The sequence below is a fragment of the Microcaecilia unicolor genome, chromosome 2 (genome assembly GCF_901765095.1).
Source record: "Microcaecilia unicolor chromosome 2, aMicUni1.1, whole genome shotgun sequence".
NCBI lineage: Eukaryota > Metazoa > Chordata > Amphibia > Gymnophiona > Siphonopidae > Microcaecilia > Microcaecilia unicolor.
Window position 1 is genome coordinate 603881604 of NC_044032.1, and position 21336 is coordinate 603902939.

General features: G+C 39.8%; 1 protein-coding gene across 7 annotated transcripts in view; it reads right to left on the reverse strand.

Moving 5' to 3' along the window:
* Positions 1-1022: 1022 nt before the first annotated feature.
* The window catches only part of RAPGEF2 (Rap guanine nucleotide exchange factor 2), a 638462-nt gene continuing 618148 nt past the window's right edge, over positions 1023-21336 (reverse strand). For all 7 annotated transcript variants that reach the window (XM_030191594.1, XM_030191592.1, XM_030191595.1 and 4 more), the window contains 2 exons: positions 12770-13066; positions 1023-2680 (listed from right to left, as the gene is read on the reverse strand). In XM_030191594.1, the coding sequence (XP_030047454.1) occupies positions 2652-2680; positions 12770-13066 (326 nt within the window). In that variant the 3' untranslated portion in view covers positions 1023-2651. The remainder of the gene's footprint in view (positions 2681-12769; positions 13067-21336) is intronic.

A 21336-nucleotide genomic window follows, 5' to 3' on the forward strand; every position in this document is an offset into this window, starting at 1 on the left:
AATGCTAGTTATCTGGTAGCAGCACCTGCTATCTGGTTAACTATTGCTCTCCAGGCCAAGTCAATGATATTCAGAAGCATTATCCAGATAATGCACTGATCTGACCACCTCGGCGCTATCAGGGTTGTACTGGGACAGTCTAGTGGCAGAGCCAGAAGTCAGAAACAGAGAAAAATGAAAGCAGATAAAGACGCTATGGCCTATCCATGCCATCTACTATCCCTTCCCCTCCTTTAGAGATCCTATGTTCTTATCCCAAGCTTGCTTGAATTCAGATACAATCTTCATCTTCACCACCTCCACTGGGAGGCCATTCCACGAATTCATCACCTTTTCTGTGAAGAAGAATTTCCTCAGGTTACTCCTGAATCTGACCCTAAGGAAATATTTCTTCACGGAGAAAGTGGTTAATGCGTGGAACAGCTTCCTGGTTATCTGGGTATTGCTGATATTTAACACTGGTACACAGATAATTCTCCAGGCAACTTAGGACAGTGAAATATCCATTCTAACTGGCCTTGAATATTGGCAGTCACTGGAAAACTTGGATCAGAAGTTTTCAACCCAGTCCTCGGGACACACCCAGCCATTCAGGGTTTTCCAGATATCCCCATTGAATTCAATGGTGATATCCTGAAAACCCGAACTGGTTGGGTGTTCCCAGAGGACTGGGTTGAAAATCCCCGACTTAGATATTCAGCGCCAGCATCAGATATCCAGGTATAAAAAAAAACAGAATTTTAAGAAGCCGCTGACTGCTGCAGGTACACTATACCCGCTGCTCTGAACTTTGTACTTGTCACCATTTAGGCTAAAGCACTGCTTCTCAAACCTGTCCTTGGAAACCTCCACCCATAAACCTCTATTTATAAACAGATCTCTCCCATGCACCTCCTGAAAGCTCAATTGGCTGGTGGTCCCCCAGGATAGGTTTGAGAATCACCGGTCTAAAATATGGAAATGCTAAGAATCAACAATTGAACAACTATTTTTTTGTTTGTATTATATTTATTTATCCAGCTTTGTACAAACTGGATGTAGAAGCATAAACATAGTACAATTCTAACATTTTCAACAAAAATATAACCAATATGTACAATTATTGTATTAAAAATACAAAAGGGATACAGACTCCACCAATGTCTTTCTAAAAGACATACAGGTACAAGTAGTATCAAAAGTATGAAGAAATCACCAGTTAACTGTACATTCTGCACTTGACGTCACTGAGAATAGCAGTCCTATCTTCTACAATTACTTAATGCTTAGATAACATTTGTGCAAGTTGTGATAGAGCCAAGTTCTGCCTTTCTATATGCACATGAGGTTCATAGCCTGTATAATAAAGCTGGCAAATAATGCATATTACAAGTGAAATTACAAATGCATAACTGACATGTGTATATAAGCCAGATAGACAGAAGCTATGATTACAGGATAAAGAGAATAATTAAATAAAGCACTGACATTATTTGGTACAGTGAAAAAAAAAAAAAAAAACTGCAATTTTTTTTTTTAAATTTTTTTAAACATTTTTTGTAAAGTTGAAACTATATACGTTTATCTACTGATCAATATGATCAGCTGAGTTCAATGGAGAAATACAAGCCAAGACCAACGTTCCTCACATTTGAGTACTACTTGGATTGGCAACCTTCACTTTTCCTGGAGTCTGTGCAAAAGACAACACAAAAGTAGAGAGGCAAGAAAACGGGGATTGTTCACTCATTACTGGGTTCATAGCAGCTGTAAGCAAGTGATTGCTACCCGTCGGCCTTCAATACACACGCACGTTCTAAACAGCAATAGACAGTTTCATCCTTGCATGTGCGTGTTGATGTTCTTCACTGCGAAGGCTGACACATCTAATTACGTGATTTGTCTGTTTACTCCTTAATGCCAGCTCAGTATAAAGAGAGAGAGAGCACTCTAGGTCAGTTTTAAAGAGTGAGCCGTTAGTTTTAAGAATTCCAAGCTGCCTCTCATTGCGGTGTTATCCAGTTAACTCTTAAAATAACTTCCTAAGTGTAAAATATAATAGTCAGCTTAACTTAAATGTGTGAAATAATACTGCAACTGTCCAGATGTAACGCATTTGCTCTCTGAACACAACAAAAGTAGAATGTAACAAAATTAACATGTGTAAACAAACCAACAAGCATTGGGTTCTCAAATGATTTCCATGTATTCTTCTTCAGAGTGTGAAAGGCCTTAAAGATAGATTTTCATACCTAGCTTATCTCATTATCCCCATGAAATAAAGCACTAGGTTTGTGATTACAAGAAGAAAAATTTTTTTTAAACCTTTCTAGGCATTCTGAAGTGCAGCCAGTGTTACTCGTCTTGATGACATGATCTTGGAACTGGAATGATACTGTGTGATGTGGCAAAGAGTGACAATGGCAGCTCGGAGACCACTGCGCTCAGCATTTCAAGCAACGCAGTCTGAAAGTGCCAGGGCAATTTCTTCACAGTATTTCACATGCTAGGGAAGGGGAGAGGGAGAAGAAGCCCCATACTGCTTTAAGGCAGGGAAGGAGACAAACAGGTCCACCATCCTTTAAGTCAGAGTCCAAAGGCTCCTACAGGGACATCTTCGTATACTCTCCTTTTAAGGTGGCTCAATCAGGATCCAGAAAAGTCAGGGTCCCTTAAACGGCAGAGACTTGCTCATCTTCAGCTATAGATAATGCAATGGGAGAAAAAAAAAAAAGAAAGCAGATCATTAAGTGAAATATGCCTTAAAGTAGCTGTGTACAGCATTTTAAGAAACAAAAAAATAAAACCATAGGGCCCACTATTCAAAGGATTTATGCTCTTAAACTGGCTTATTTGAAAATTTACTAAGGCTGAGTAACTAAAGTGAAGAGCATAAAAACTGGGTGAAAACAGGGGCAGATTTAGGGTAGGGGAAAAACGTTAGAAGCTTAGCATTGATTTTCAGCATTAGGGTCATAACTGCAGGCAATTTATAAGCATGGAGGGGCATTTTCAATATGACGTCTAAATCCAATTTTGAATGTTTTGCGAAAAACGTCCAAAAATTCAGTAGCAGACATGGTCATTTTCAAACCAGAAAAACGTCCCACTTTTGTGTTTCGAAAATGGTCATTTGTTAGATGTTTTTGTGCTCAGTGCATCTATCTTTTAGGACCACTTTTGGGAAAAAAAAATTCCAAGGGAAAAATGCACAAAACCAAACCTTTGGGATGTATTGAGGGGGGGGGGGGGGGTGGAGAGGGACAGCATTCTTAACAGACTGGCCACACAGACATCCCAGAAGAGCAGTGGGGCACTGCAGTGGACTTCACAGGTCCCATGTACACATCTCTTGGTTAACCCCTTCAAAAACCTACTGTACACCACTACAATAGTCCTGCAGGTGTCACCTATATATAGGTACAATAATTTTTGGAGGGCTCACACTTTCTACCACAAGTGTAATATTTGGGATATAGGCCTAGGTCCCCTTCTCTATAGTCCACTGTACTGACCACTAGCCTCTAGGGATCTGCTCTAATAGGACTGGCGATAACATCTGAAGCTGTCAGAGAGGCTGGTGTACTGTTTCTTTCACATCTTTGGGGGTTGGGGTTAGGAGGGTGTCAGTGACTACTGAGGGAGTAAAGGAGGAGGGATCATGCTTTAACCCCTTAAATGGTCATCTTGTCATTTCTGGCACCTTTTTGTGATTTAGGCATTATTGAAACAGGTCTGGACCAAATGTCTAACTTTTAGCCATGGATGTTTTTGCTTTGTTCCATTATAGCAGAAAAAGGTTCATGTTTTGGGAATGCCCAAATCCCACCCCTAACATGCCCCCTTATGATTTGCACACACTGCAGAGAAAATAGCTCAAATCCGAGTTTCAAAAATCACAATTTGGATTTTTGCTGTTTCTAAGTTTTTTTCTCTATTGTAAATGAGCCCCATAAATTTAAGCTTTTAAGATTAATTTTTTGCTGAAAATACAAGCACAAATTTAGGAGCTCGGCTTTCTCTTTTTGGGGGTCTTTTACTAAAGATTAACTCGCGTTATCTGCAGCAGGGCCCATTTTATCCCTATGGGCCCTGCTGCAAATAACTCAAGCTAATCTTTAGTAAAAGACCCTTTTTGTTTCTTGAATTCTGTGCCCATAAAATTTTAATCTAAAAATTTCAGACTAGAAAGCTGTTAAATTCATAACTGGATCATCCAAAATATTTTACAATTTATTTTGGCATTTATAACATTTATCCACAGTATTCTAACAAAGTCAACACCGTGGAAACCTGAATGTGGTGTACCACAAGGATTACTGCTCTCACCAACCCTTTTCAACTTAATGATGACACCTTTAGCCAAATCGCTATCCGACCGAGGACTTAACCCGTATATCTATGCTGATGATGTCACGATATACATCCCGTTCAAACAAGACATAACCGAAATCACAAATAGCCTCCAAATAATGAACTCATGGGCAGATGCATTCAAACTAAAGCTAAACGCAGAAAAAACACAATGTCTCATCCTGTCATCACAATACAACACAAACAAACCCAACACCATAAACACCCCAAACTACACACGCCTGGTCTCAGACAGCTTGAAAATTCTGGGAGTCACAATTGACCGAAATCTCACACTCGAAGACCATGCGAAAAATACAGCAAAGAAAATGTTTTACTCAATGTGGAAACTTAAAAGAATCAAACCTTTCTTTCCAAGGGAAGTATTCCGCAGCCTAGTACAATCAATGGTGCTAAGTCATCTAGACTATTGCAATGCCATCTATGCCAGATGCAAAGAGCAAATTATCAAGAAGCTTCAAACCGCTCAAAACACAGCAGCCAGACTCATACATGGGAAAGCGAAATACGAAAGCGCCAAACCCCTAAGAGAAAAACTACACTGGCTCCCACTAAAAGAACGAATTGCGTTCAAAGTTTGCACCCTGGTCCACAAGATCGTCTACGGAGAAGCCCCGACATACTTGTCAGACCTTATAGACTTGCCTATTAGGAACGCAAAAAGATCATCAAGCACATTCCTCAATCTCCACTACCCTAGCTGCAAAGGGCTAAAATACAAATCCATACACGCGACCAGCTTCTCATACATCTGCACGCAACTATGTAATGCATTGCCGAAGGCCATAAAAACAACGCAAGACCTAACCATCTTCAGAACGCTACTGAAAACAGATCTATTCAGGAAGGCATACCATAAACCTCCATCTTAAATACTAAATAAAAACATTACACAAAATCTATACAAAACCAAACTATCTCATGACTGCTTAAACCTCTCTACTATTAATGATCAAGCATTACCATATATATTATGCTCCATGTATGTTACCATGTATGTATGCACCATGCATGTTACCATGTATTTATGCACCTTAATGCAATACCATTTGTACCCGGAAATGGCAACCATCATTACGGCAAATGTAAGCCACATTGAGCCTGCAAATTGGTGGGAAAATGTGGGATATAAATGCTACAAATAGTAATAACAAAATTTAGGGGCCCTTTTTCTAAAGATTAGCATGAGCTAAATGCACATCCTATTTTATACTTATGGATCACATGGCACTTAGCACACACTAATGTCCGTTAGCCCACGCTAATCTTTAGTAAAAGGGTCCCTTAAAGTGCTAAATCTAAGCAGCAGCATACAGCTGTCAGAGTAAAAGTGTCATGGAAAAGACAATACAGGATATTCAAAACACTTGTTAATCACAACCCCCAGCTGAAACCAGCTGTGCTAAGTGGTATACAATATCCAAATATTACCACCACCACAAAGAGACTGCTGCAATGTAGTACTAGGTGTCAGTTGGCATCATTTTCCAAGATGGCACCAGCAAACCAGCACCTGAAAGTACTGAGGTGTTTTTATAATCATTGTGTGCTAGTGGGGTAGGTAGAGATTTTTTAACAGGGAGTACACCACCCCCAGGCCCTTCCGGTACCTTATCACCTTGCTCCGCTCCATTTTTCGCCCGGGCAGTGGCCTGCACTGGGAATTTCTCTGTGAACTGTCCCGCCCCTTGCCCGGGTGAAGTCTGGAGGAAGATGATTTTAAGGCACAGGCGGGATGGGGGGGGGGGGGGGGGGGGGGGGTGCATATACAATACACAAACCTGGAATAAATATGCCACTGTTATGGGCCAGTACAGAACGGGAAGAGGGGGCTCCCTAGATTTTGTGTGCCCTGGGGGAGGAGGGCTAAAAAGATGTTATAGTAGCAGTGCAGCACCTTTAAAAACAAGGAAAGCTTTAGGCCTGCAAAAAGATAAGTAAATTGCACAGAACTTCAGATATGTAGTATAAAAATGTTTCAAACATTAAACACCTCTCTACCTCACTGAGATGCAGATATCTATTTGAAAAAATAAGTGTAAAAAATCTCTCTCGTGCACCTCCTATTGCATTTTTTTCCAAATTAAATAGCTGCTATGCAAGGTTTTGAATTCAAAGCTGTTTATTAACGTTAAATTTAAATAAACTTTCAAGCAGAGTCACCTATATGCATGACATAACTACAAACCATGCAGTTTTTTGTGCATTTTTTCATTGTAAGACACTACATACACAATGTGCAAAACACCAAAACATATTTCCAGTTGTTTTATACATTTTTTTCATGCATATTTCCTTTAATGCAAAAAAATACATATCTTAGCTATCAGCCTTAAAAGAAGTATAGCTTTCAAAGTTAGACATATATGTTTTGAATGAGTCTAATGAAAAATTATCATTTATGTGTTTAACTCTAATGTCTACATATTGTAGACTAATTTGGCAATCATTTTTTTGGGAACGTGGGAAGTAATTTTATGAAAAACTTTCCATGTGTAAATCTGTTTTCCCACACAGAAAGGGGGTTTTATACATTTATGCTGCTGCATTTGTACACAAGAAGTAGGAACACGACAAGCGTGTGCCTACTTTTGCAGTCCCAGAGGCATAGTTTGGGCAGTGTGAAGCAGAACTGTGGAGTCAAGAGTCAGAAAAAAATATACTGACTCCGACTCCAGCTTCAAAATAAAATTATAATATATGATAATTTATCATTTTTTTCATACATGTCTTGGATCTAAAGTACTGGTAAATATGTTATATTTACCAGTACTTTAGATCCAGAACAAAAAACTTAAAAGCTTAATACCAGTAGAAGTCAGATCTCACTCGTTGTTCTGATTTCTGTATCATTTATAAATATGTTAAATAGCATTAGTCCTAGTTTTAATCCCTGCGGCACTCCACAGTTCACCCTCCTCCATTGAGAGACATGACCATTTAACCTACTCTCTGTTTTCTGTCCAATAACCAATTCCTAATCCACACCAGAACCTTGCCTCCTATCCCATTTCCACAGGAGTCTCTCATGAGGAACTTTATCAAAAGCTTTCTGAAAATCTACATATACTACATCAACCGGCTCACCTTTATCCGCATGTTTATTCACGCCTTCAAAGAAATGAAGCAAATTGGTGAGGCAAGACTTCCCTTGGCTGAACCCATGCCAACTCTGTAAACTATTCACTTATATGTTAGCGAGCATTTGGAATAGTTACCCAAGGACCTTAGATGTCTAGCTGTTAATTTGAGTTTCAGAAAACAACTAAAAACACGGTTAAACAATATCTTATTTAATTTACAAGCTCTATATTTAGGCCTTATAGAATTGAAAGAACTAAAAACACAGGTTAGAAGACTAGAAAGAGCATGGAGCAAGAAAAAAGACGAACAAACACTCAAAGGCTGGAAACAGCTACAAAGAAAATACAAATACACTATTAGACAAACTAAAAGAACGTACTACAAAACCATAGTAGGACCAAACCACAAGGATACACACAAACTCTTCTCACTGGTAAATAAACTCCTAAATACTACACCGGTTACACCTCTAATAATATAGACACCCCATCCGCAACCAATCTTGCGAACTACTTCAATGAAAAAATCATAAAGCTCTGACTCATGACACCTACCAATATCACTGAGTATTACAAGCATTCTTGAATGTCTAGACCCAAAACCTGGGGAATGGCCAGCAGATCGATCATGGACCAACTTTGACAAAATATTGTTAGATGAAATCTCACAATGGCTCGGTAAATATGCCAAGTCACAATGCAAATTAGACATTTGCCTTACTAGCCTAATAAGATCTGCCCCCAAACAATTGAAAAAAGACCTCACAAATCATGTAAACCACAGGCTTCAAAATGGTCTCTTTCCCACGGATAAAGGAAACATCCTACTTACTCCGCTGCCAAAAGATGCTAAGAAAAACACAATGGACCTAATCACTTATCGCCCAGTAGCATCTATCCCGCTCATAACCAAACTCATGGAGGGCATAGTGATGAAACAACTCACTGAATACCTAAATAAACACTCAATTCTTTATGAGTCTCCATTAGGATTTCGGTCAAATCACAGCACAAAAACTGTACTAGTGTCCGCAATGAACTCATTCAAACAAGCAATTGCAACTGGGAACAACATACTACTCCTACAATTCGATATGTCCAGCGCCTTCGACATGGTTAATCATGGAATATTACTACACATACTAGAATACTTCGGTGTAGGAGGTACAGTTCTCAAATGGCTCAAAAGATTCCTGACCACAAGAGCATAACAAGTAACAACGAACGCGGACATATCACCCCCATGGATACCTGAATGTGGAGTTCCCCAAGGATCCCCCCTCTCACCAACTCTCTTCAACCTAATGATGATACCTTTAGCCAAACTTCTAGCCAATCAAAACCTCAACCCCTACATATACGCAGATGATGTCACGATTTCCATCCCGTTCAAACATGATCTAAATGAAATCACCAACAACATCAACCAAAGCCTCCAAATCATGCACTCCTGGGCGGATGCATTCCAATTAAAACTCAACGCAGAAAAAAACACAATATCTTGTACTCACCTCACAACACAAACAAATACTCCACCATAACCACACCATACTGCTCTCTACCCGTCTCACAAAATCTAAAAATTCTTGGAGTTACCATTGATCAATACCTCACATTCGATGTCCACGTGAAGAACACAACGGAAAAGATGTTCCACTCCATGTGGAAACTCAAAAGAGTAAAACCTTTCTTCCCGAGACACATCTTCTGTACCCTGGTACAGTCAATGGTAATAACTCATCTGGACTACTGCAACGCACTGTATGCTGGCTGCAAAGAACAGACCATCAAAAAACTCCAAACAACCCAGAATACCGCCGCCAGACTCATATTTGGAAAAACTAAATATGAAAGTGCAAAACTCCTAAGAGAGAAGCTTCACTGGCTCCCACTCAAGGAACGCATTACGTTCAAGATCTGCACGATTGTACATAAAATCATTCACGCAGACGTCCCAATATACATGCTAAACCTTGTGGACCTGCCTCCCAGAAACGCCATAAGATCAGCTCACAAATTTCTCAATCTGCACTTTCCCAGCTGTAAAGGACTAAAATACAAGCTGGTACACGCCACCACCTTCTCTTACATGAGCACGCAGTTGTGGAATGCATTACCTACAGCCCTGAAAACTATTGACGAAATAACTAACTTTCGGAAATCTTTGAAGACACATCTCTTCAACAAGGCCTACAAAGAGAACCCATAACCTTACAAAACTACCTACCAGCGCACCCAGCTATTAAAGTCTACCTCTATACTATCCTGCCTAACACCTTCCTTATCACTACCCTTTCTTAATCTTTGTACATTACGAATTGTATCTGACATCCTGTAATGACTATGTCATAACAAAACTCTGTAAGCCACATTGAGCCTGCAAATAGGTGGGAAAATGTGGGATACAAATACAATAATAATAATAATGTTAATTTTATGCTTTATGGAATTTGTAATTCTCTGGGCATTTCCCAGTTTTTTTCTTTTTGATTTTGTAATCCGCGTTGAACTCTCAAGGCATACGCGGAATATATGGATATAATGTAATAAGTCCAATTTCTCTCAAATGAAGTGTAAATTCTTAACAGGGAGCCTATAAAAATGTAAAAAAATGCACCTGTTTTACAAAACAATTATGTACTTATAAACCAGGCTCCCAGAACCAGCCCCAGTAACACACAAATGTCCTTGCACGAACCTGCTTCAAGGAAGATTCCACTACATGATCATAAAATACATGCATACCTGCTTAGAAAATGAAGTATGCACGTACAACACAATCCCACCCAAACTGATGCCCCTGGGAACACACACTATTGCCAGCCTATGTACTTGTAAACATGTATCCACCTGTGAATGTGAATTTTATAATAGTCATTTTCCACATGCAAAACATGCTTTACACATGGTAGAGGGGGAGGAAAGCAAAACCCTAAGAAAGGGGAAGGAGACGTTAGAAGGAAGGAAGGAAACAAACAAACAAACAAACAAACAAAAGAGTGTATAAGGCACTAAAAATTATGATCTACTAAACAAGTCTTTCCAGAGACAAAGTGGAAGAAACCTTTCACTTCACCTGGCCATTCTCTTTAACAAAGAATTGCGACAGGTTGAAAAGTAATAGACATTGTAATTTCCTTAATTAGTGGCTTTGTGCCGGTGAAGAAAACTAAATGTCTAAACTGAAGATCCTCATGTCACAGTGGCCTCTAGTTTAGAAGGTCTTTTCACAATTTACTGGCATTTAAACGTGTGGATTGCATACAAAAACCCAATTTGATAAAGCCAGTACATGTAGGTTGAAAGGGGGCATGGATTGGGCAACCCTAAAATCTACATGTATATTCTGTGTTTCACACACAGAACGAATACCGTATTTTTCGGACTATAAGACGCACCGGACCATAAGACGCACCTAGGTTTTAGAGGAGGGAAATAGGAAAAAAAAATTTTTCCTTTTTCCCTCCTCTAAAACCTAGGTGCTCCGGTGCGTCTTGTCCGAGTTTTGGATCGCCGTCCCCTACTTACGCGATGCCATGTTCCCTGGTGGTCTAGTGACGTCGGGGCCGAGACCGTCAGGAAGCAGTCAGGAGCACGGAGAGCAGCGCGATGGGCAGGAAAGAGGGGGCTCTTTCCTGCCCCGACGTCACTAGACCACCAGGGAACATGGCATCGCGTAAGTAGGGGACGGCGATCCAAAACTCGCTACCTTCGGACTATAAGACGCACCCCCCATTTTCCTCCCAAATTTTTGGGGAAAAAAGTGCGTCTTATAGTCCGAAAAATACGGTATATATATATCTATATATCTATCACATGCAGGGATTGACATCTGCTCTTTCACATGTGCAAGTATATCAAGAGTGAATATTTAGGCTGGCCCTCTACATGAGACACTATGGAAGAGATCCTTCTCAATCCCCCATTATTTATTTTCCCCCTGCAATTCAGAATTTAATGCCAATTGTAGCCCCTGTCTCTCATTAATGACATTTTCATGTGTAGGTTTGCAAAACAATTGACATACACGTTTAAGTTGGTACATCACAACTTACAAGTTCAGCGCTGGCACTTACACAAGTATCTGTGTTTCCCCTTGATTTTTTTTTCCACGTTTATCCTAGCAAAATGGATGCTCCTGCTGCACACACTGCCACAAACACATGCGTTCCTGTATGTTATTCTAGGACAGGTTCTATTTATTTTATTTATTAGGATTTATTTACCACCTTTTTGAAGAAATTCACTCAAGGCAGTGTAGATCCTGTTCTAAAGTACTACCGACACTGACCTGGACATCCTGACCTGGATTTATCTATCTGATTTCTACATTCTATCTAAAAATGGGGCTTAAATGTGTCAGCTAAGCTTATATACTCTCTACAATACAAATTCCATAAATTCTCAGGATATTATGGCCAAATCAGTCCTCTTCAGCTTTAAATCCAGTGTATTACACGATAAAAGGGGAAAAGAAAGGCCATCACAAAACCACTTTTTGGATCAACACGTGAGGCAAATAGGTTTTTTCAAAATGTGTAGGCTGGAAAACAAACACTGGAAGACTTCTAACTATTCACTCTACTTTAATTTAGCAATAAAAGGGTAACTGAAAAGTACACCCACGATACGTCAGCTCCTACATAATTACCATCAGGACTGAGAGACTGCAGTATGCATGTCCTGAAAACCAACAGTCGTGTCTTTTGCTGGGCTCTTTTCCAACCATGGTAATATTGAATGACACGCTAGTTTAAAAATGTGTACGTTACCACCTCATATGACCTAAAAGGAGGCTAACAGAACGCACTGCAGAGCATTCCCTTAAAGCGTCTCTGTTATACTTGCATCTGGTGGTGGGTTGGTGCAGAGTAAATTGAATGAAGATAGGTGGCAGCTCTATTTAGGAGGAACCAAATCTATAACATGCTAAATGTTGATATTTCATGGATTGTCAAATACAGTAATCCACATTAGCCACCATGAAATATCACAGTGTGGTCTAATTTAATGGTCATTGCTAATGTGTAGAAACCTATTATCAAACTGTTGCATCTATAACTATTAATGTCACACAAATCTCTATTCTAGCTAAAATATTTTGGAAAAAAAACCCCTTAGTGCTATTTACATTAATACTGTTTTGTGCATAAACAAATGGAAACATTAAAGCAAGAGAAGTTATTAGCCCTCTCATTATCCATCATGGCTACCGGCAATACACAGGTTTTATATAACCCTCCTGCAGCATTTTTGTGTTAACTGTGGTAATGTGATCAATACAACTAGCTTAAGACAGAGCAAATGCTTTAAAGGCATAATTGGATATTTACCATCATCCTCTGTGGAATATCCTTGTGACGGATAGTGAGTAAAACGTGGGTCAGATTCATTTGGTTTATGCCACTGAGGTTTACTCGTTGGCCTGTTAGCCGGATGCAGTGCTGGTGGCGGCGAAGTTCCTTGCGTCTCACATTTCCCTGCCATCATTCTCGACCGTTTTAGTGCTACGTTATAATCTGGAGGTTTACGAGTCGGATGGGAATGGCCTTCCGTGAAGTCAGCAATGGGGATCCCCACATAACCAGGTGGTGTCGGAGGGGGTTCTCGATACCTGCCCTCCTTCCGTGCTGCAGTAAGACAATACATGTCCATAAGAGTCAATTATATCAATGAAGGGGGGAGATGAAAGGAAAATGTACTGATGATGAATCAGAAAACACAGAAAGCAAACAATAAATTACATAAATCAAGATAACTCTCCCTATTTCATTACAAAGGTATAATTCTCAGGACAGTTAGCAAGTTTCCACTAAATACAGTACAGTTATATCATTAGATAACAGCATTGTTATTACTGGGAAAATCATAATGCAGATTAGCGATCCCCGGATAAAGATGCTCTGCTTTGATTGGACTAAGCCAGTTCACATGACCAATTCCTGTAAACAACTGATTCAGTAAAAATCAGGACCAACAGTGCCACAGTTAAGAAATGGTTCAGCAATCAATAGGCTAAAATCTACAGATGACTATCACAAGTGCCTCCACTGTGACTGAGGCACTTGAACTTCCAAAATTATTATGAGCAATTTTTTCTGAACAGAAATTTACAAAGGCACTTGTTTTCAAAGCATATGGATGTCTCAAAAGGCCAAAATTGACATTCATGTGCTTGAAATGTCCAACCCTGTAGTGCATCCAAATATCAAGGGGGCGTGTTGTGGGTAGTTTTGTGTGGGATTAGGGAGGGCCTGAAATATGGATGTCCAAGAGCGATTACTGAAGAGGAAGAAACGTCCATATCTAAAAAGGAGGACATTCTTATTTAGCCCTATTTCAGTCCAGAATAGAAAAAGATGCCCTGATTGAGCAGCTGGTTTACTGGAGAGATTAAGGAATGACACCTCCTTAATCCCCTAGTAGTTAGTGCAGTGGACTGTAAACCTAGAGACCTAGGTTCAAATCCCTCTTCAACTCTCTTATTTTTATTTTACTTTTTTTGTACTTGTGAGCCCTCCAGAAACAGGAAAATATTAACTGTACCTAAATATATAAGCCACCTGCAAGCCTAAAGGTTACAGAAGTGCTGTATATTCAGGTATGGTGCTGTTCCTGGAGGGTTCACAGTTACAAAATTAAAGAGAAAGTGGGATTTGAACCAGAGTCCCTTTGTTTACAGTCCACTGCACTAACCACTAGGCTACCAGAGAATGCGGTAAAGGTAGTTAGCTTAGCGGGGTTTAATAAAGGTTTGGACGACTTCCTAAAGGAAAAGTCCATAGACCATTATTAAAATGGACTTGGGGAACTTCCACTGCTTATTTCTGGGATAAGCAGCATAAAATGTATTGAACGTTTTGGGGCTCTTGCCAGGTATTTGTGACCTAGATGGGCCACTGTTTGAAACAGGATGCTGGGTTTGATGGACCTTTGGTCTGTCCCAGTATGGCAATACTTATGTACTTATGTTTCTGTGGCACTTGTCAAAAAATACTGCTACACAGACATCCGTCCCTTTTTTCCCCTGTTCATAATTTGGATATTCTAGTTGTAAAATGGATGTTAATGCTGGACGTTTCCAGCATACGGATGCCCATCTCATGTATTTCTTGTTCGAAAATGCATGCGACATGGACGTTTGTTTAGGGCATTCTGAATTGGATGTCACTATCCTGACTTAGACGTCTTTTTGAAAATGACCCTCTACATTTACTAAAACTACAAGTCAAAAATTTACAAAGATTAAAAAAAAAAAAAAAAAAAGAAGAGAAACTAATAAAATCTACACTCAGTTTCTATTAAGGAAATTAAGGCTATATTCCAGTTTGGGAAACAGCTTTTCTAAATAACACACTTAAAGAGTAAGAGCTAAGGAAGGGAATCACAGATTGAATCAGGAAAGGGACTAGCAGACTGACACTGAGGTATAAATAAATTTAGGGAGGGGGCTGCAGAACAAAGAGCTCAGTTTCAATAAAATAGGCATAAAATTAACTTGTCCTTGGTATAAATTATTTCCTTCCTTCCTTCTCCCCTAGGTGGATTGTACCTTTCCTGAGCCTTCCCCGACTGTGATCACCAAGAAGCTGATGTTGGTATTCTGAATATTAAAGAACAGTCTTGCATTCCTGCCACTCAGTTCAAGAATATTTTTATCCATTCTGGCCTACATAAAATAATCACACATTGGAAATATAGACTCCCTACACTGCTATTTTCTAAGGTGTGCACATCCACAAGCATATTTTGCTCAATTGGGTGCTCAAAAATTGAAATTAGCAAGTATACAATTGATTTTCACACTAGAGACACCCGTAGGAATATACAGGTATCTCTAGCAAAAGTGTGCGCTACTCTTTAGTGAACACTAAAAATGCTAGTACGCCTACAGCGCAGCTTAGTAAACAGGGCTCTTAAAGTTTTAGCGCACTGACCAGATTTTTGGCATGTAAATTGCGACACTTGAGCAGGGCAGGGGCCTCCCTCAGGTTACTTTCCACCACAAAAATTACAGAGGGCAACATTCAAACAGCAGTTATCAATTTTGTGCAATGCTATCTGATTAAAAAAAATATATATCCAGGAGCCTTATATTTATAAATCCACTGTACATACAGTGCTCTATATAAGCACAAATGGGCCAAGGTTGCTCTGTAATAAGCAAGAGCAATGGTGACTGTTCTTTGGTATGCTTAGAAAATTCCAGTTCCAATAATCAAAGCCATTTCTAGGTTAAGCTTCTGTCTCCTGAACAACATAATGATTTTGGCATGTGGGTTATACTGACCCCTTTGATGACTACTTCCCGAGTATTGGGGGGGGGGGGGGGGGGGGGGGGGGGGGGGGGAGAGAGGAAGGCTGGGTGGAAGAGCAGAGAGAAAGGATAAAATGGATTAAATAGCAGTTTAACTTGTGTAGGATTGTTAGTGGTTGGAATGTTTCTGTACTGGTTTTTAATTCATGGCTGCAATCCTATGACACATTATCAATATACATGTGAATAACAATAATTAATTAAGAAAAAAGATATATTCCATATTTAAGATATGGAAAAACCAGGTATAACTTGGACCAGCTGAATCAAGTAAGATTATATAGACATATAGCCCCAATATATAAGTTCTTATATGTATATCTTTTATAAGTCCTACTTTTCTATACATACATACATGCAGATTTAATTTCTGGAGGAATTGTCTAGAAGTTGGTTCCACCATTTTTTTTCAAAACCTCCAGAACAGCAAGAGTGTTCTCTTGCTGCACTGCCCTTCCAGGCAGCCTTCAAGGTGGGGAGGGGGATGCGAGCCTAGAACGGAACAGAGACAAGTCTCCTCAATCTCCCAGCCTCTATTCTCCTTTACTCCTGCCCCTGGGCCACGTCCTCCTCCATTTCTTTTTGTCTATAAATTAAGATCTGCATATATGTATAATTTATATTTACATATTCAGTGATACTGAATACAGGAGCAATCTGAAATATATAGATTGTACACACACAATTATTTCCAAGCATTTTATTGAAAGTCAACCTATTTACTAGTAAGGTGCTATAGCAAGTGTGTGTAATTGTGAATCAATTTTTCACTCTTTTGAAAAGTACAAAGACCAGGGACACTCAGAGGGGCATAATCAAAAGGGACGTCCAAGTTTTGTTGAAGACGTCCTCGCAAAACGTCCCGATGGAGGGGCGGGGAAACCTGTATCGTCAAAACAAGTTGGATGTCCATCTTTCGTTTCGATAATACAGTCAGGGATATCCAAACCTTGAAATTTAGGTCGTCCCTAGACTTGGTCGTTTCTGATTTTCGGCAATAATGGAAACCAAGGACATCCATCTCAGAAATGACCAAATGCAAGCCCTTTGGTCGTGGAAGGAGCCAGCATTTGTAGTGCACTTGTCCCCCTGACATGCTAGGACACCAACCGGGCACCCTAGGGGGCATTGCAGTGGACTTCAGAAATTGCCCCCGGTACATAACTCCCTTTTCTTGTGTGCTGAGCCCCCCAAAACCCACTACCCCAACTGCACACCACTACCATAGCCCTTACAGGTAAAGGGGGGCACCTAGATGTAGGTACAGTGGGTTTGTGGTGGGTTTTGGAGGGCTCGCTGTTTCCTCCACAAACGTAACAGGTAGGGGGGGATGGGCCTGGGTCCGCCTGTCTGAAGTGCACTGCAGTACCCACTAAAACTGCTCCTGGGACCTGCATGCACTGTCATGGACCTGAGTATGACATCTGAGGCTGGCAAAAAATATTTTGAAAGGTATTTTTTGAGGGTGGAAGGGGGTTAGTGACCACTGAGGGAGTAAGGGGAGGCCATCCCCGATTTTCTCCAGTGGTCATCTGGTCATTTCAGGCACCTTTTTGTGCCTTGGTCGTAAGGAAAACCAGGACCAGGTAAAGTCATCCAAGTGCTCGTCAGGGACGTCCTTTTTTTTCCCATTATGGGTCGAGGACGTCCATGTGTTAGGCTCGCCCAAGTCCCGCCTTCACTATGCCTCCGACATGCTCCCTTGAACTTTGGCCATCCCTGTGACGGAAAGCAGTTGGGGACATCCAAAATCGGCTTTCGATTATACCGATTTGGACAACCCTGAGAGAAGGACATCCATCTTCCGATTTGTGTTGAAAGATGGGCGTTCTTCTCTTTTTAAAATCAGCCCGTCAATGAAATTACATGGAAATACTTTAAAAATAAATATGAGGACATATTTTTTCTCTCAAAGAATAGTTGAGCTCTGAAACTTGTTGCTGAAGGATGTGGTAACAGTAGTGTATCTGGATTTTAAAAAAGGTTTGGACAAGCTCCTGGAAGAAAAGTCCATAGTCTGTTATTGAGATGGACAGGAGGGAAACTAATTGGGTTTCTGTCAGGTATTTGTGACCTGGATTGGCCACTGTTGGGAGCAGGATACTAAGGCAGATGAACCATTGGTCTGACTCAGTATGGCTATTATGTTCTTATGCCCCAGCCATTCTTGCACACACTGTACCAAGTCCTCCTGCTCCCGACCCTTCTCTCATGCTCTCTCCTCCTCGCCCTGCACCCATACTCTCTCCAGACTCCTCCTACCTCGATACTTCATTCCAGCAACTTTTCTCCTTCCCCCAACTCCTTTCTCCTATCTTAAACTCAAGCTCTCATCCTTCCACCCTAGCTCCTCCCCACCCCCCAATCTCTATTGCAACTCCCTGCTCTTTTCTGTGTTATCTTCTGCCTGATGCACTTTACTAAATTCAGCCTTTACCTCCTGCCCAGGTCCCAGTCCTTAATTTTGCACAGTACACTGAAGTATATCTGAAGCTTACTCCATCTCCTGCAGTAAAACCTGCCTCAGCCCTTCCTCCTCCCCTGGAATTTCTGACTTCTGACTGACTTGGTCTGTGTGTTAATAAGGAGAGATATTGCACTGCGGAACCTTAATGGACAGAAATTCCATGTGTGAACGGAAAAAAGAACAGTAGTGGACATACTATTATCCACCTAGACAGAATGATGGAATGTTAACAGAAATTAGAGAAGATGATAAATTTGGCAACACAACAATAATGAGTGATTTCAATTACCAAGGGTGGCAAAGTACCAGATTGCATGCAGATTAAGTGTTTTATTTTTAAGATACTATTACTTATTTGAAAATTTTGTAGTTGTGTATGTCTATAGATCTGATTTTGGGAATTATTATTAAAGCAATAGAGAATATAACAGAGTATGGTATTGCCTCTGTATCGTTCCATAATATTGTGCACAATTCTGGTTACCACATCTCAAAAAGATATAGCAAAATTAGAAAGCACACAGAGGAGAAATAAAAATAAAAAGGGGGGAAGGAACAATTCTCTTACAAGGAAAGGCTAAAGAAGTTAGGGGAAAATTCTGTCAGAGGGTGCCTCCATTTAGAAGCCCTGGTAAGAACATAAGAATAGCCATACTGGGTCAGACCAATGGTTCATCTAGCCCAGTATCCTATTTCCAACAGTGGCCAAGCCAAGACACAAGAACCTGGTAGAAATCCAAATAGTAGCAACATTCCATGCTACCAATCCCGAGGCAATCAGTAGCTTCCCCATGTCTGTCTCAGTAACAGACAATGGACTTTTCCTCCACGATCTTCTCCAAACCATTTTTAAACCACTGTTACTACATCCTCTGGCAAAGAGTTCCAGAGCTTAACTACTCGTTGAGTGAAAAATATTTCCTCCTATTTGTTTTAAAAGTATTTCCATGTAACTTCACTGTCTCCTAGACTTTGTACTTTTTTGAAAGAGTAAAAAAAAAAAAAAAAATCAATTCATCACACCACTCAGGATTTTGTAGACCTCTAATCCTCAGCTGCCTCTTTTCCAAGATGAAAAGCTGTAATTTCTTTAGCCTTTCCTCATATGAGAGGAGTTCCATCCCCTTTATCATTTTGATTGCTCTTCTTTCAACCTTTTCTAATTCCACTATATGTTTTTTGAGATATGGCGACCAGAACAGAATGTAATACTTACAATGAGGTTGCACCATGGAATGATACAAATGCATTATCGAATTCTTGGTCTTATCATCCCTTTCCTATAATTCCTACCATCCTGTTTGATTTTTTGGTTGCTGCTACACACTGAGCAGAAGATTTCAGTGTATTATCTATGAAACCTTGATCTTTTTCTTGGTTGCTGACCCCCAAGTTGGACCCTAGCATCAGGTAGCTATGATTCAGATTATTCTTCCTAATGTGCATCACTTTGCATTTGTCCACATTAAATTTCATCTGCCATTTGGATGCCCTACAAGAATACTCCTTCCCTTCACACATGGAATTTACATCCATAAGCATTTCACACCGTCTGTTTTATGTAGAATATTTGTTTTATTCAATTCTCTCTTTAAAATATAGCGCAACCACCCCCTCCAATTTCATCCCTTCTATCATTGCGATATAATTTATACCCTGTTAACAGTGTCCCATTGATTGTTCTCCTTCCATCAAGTCTCCGAGAACAGATTGTCCTTATGGAATACCAGTGCAAACTTGATAATCGGCCTCTCTACATTTAGACGTTCACATTATAGTATTCTGTAAGATGCCTGCCTAAATGTCAGCCCCACCTATGGCCTGCCCATGTGAATATCCCCTTAACAATTATGTGATATAACATTTGATGTGTATCTGTAGAATACCAATTAGGCATCCTACTGCTATTTCTGTGGGTTAAATGTACACTTAGGTGCAAAAATATCAGTATGCTGTACACTGGATTTGTTATACGGGTCAAATTGTGCAGACACCTATATCTAAAGCAACTGGTCTGGATTTATCATTACCAGCTAATTTTAATCCAGCTACGAGTATTCCATTTTTTACAAAATTAAGAGAGTCTTACAATGTGAGTCAACAGTTTGCTAAATATTTGGACAACTTTTCTTGTCTACATACTTCTCAGTTTGGGTTCAGATCAGAACACAGTACTGAAACACTGTTATTGGTTCTAACTTCTAGAGTTAAAAAAATAACTTGAATTTGACGTTTCTATGGCTTTTGACACAGTGGATCATACTTTACCGATTGAAAGACTGCGTGAGATAGGTCTTAAAGGTTCAGGTCTTTCTTGGTTTAAAGATTTCTTGATCAACCGTAGTTATTGTGTCTGGAAAAATGGTTCCTTATCCCGGTTGCGGCATTCCCCAAGGCTCTCCACTGTCACCATTACTTTTCTCTTTATGTCTACCTTGGGATCGATTAAACTGAATGAGGGTAAGTAGTTATTTTCTTATGTGGACGATATTTGATGATAGTTCCTTTTGTTGATAATTTGGGTGAGACCGTCAACAAGATTATCTTTTTGAATGGATAGGAACCAGCATTGGGCGTTGACTAACAAGCTGAAATTGAATGCTAATAAGTCGTCTGGTTCAAGAATCCTAAGACAGATGAACCTAAAACTATTGCACTATCCGTTGGTAAATCTTTACCAGTACAAGACAAATCAAGAGTCCTTGGAATTATTCTAGATTCGTCACTCTCTTTAGAGCCTCAGATTATTCATTTCTGGCAAAGAACTTTTTAAAAATTGAGACAATTATACCTAATTTGATCCTATTTTAATGAAGCATTTTTTGCTTTGTTGGTTCAGATGCTGGTATTGTCTCAGCTTGACTATTGTAATGTTCTTTATTTAGGTTTATCCTCTAGGTTATTAAACTTATTCAAACTACTTCCGCCTGGTTGATTTACAGGATTAAGAAATTTGATAATTTGAAATTTGACCTTTTTTGGCAAAACCATATTGGCTCCCAGTACGAGCTCAAATATTTTTTAAGTCAGCTTGTTTGGTGCTTCAAATTTTTCATGGTCTTACTTCCAAATTAGTAATCAATTTATTGAAGTTTCCTTCGTTGAGGCACTCCTCT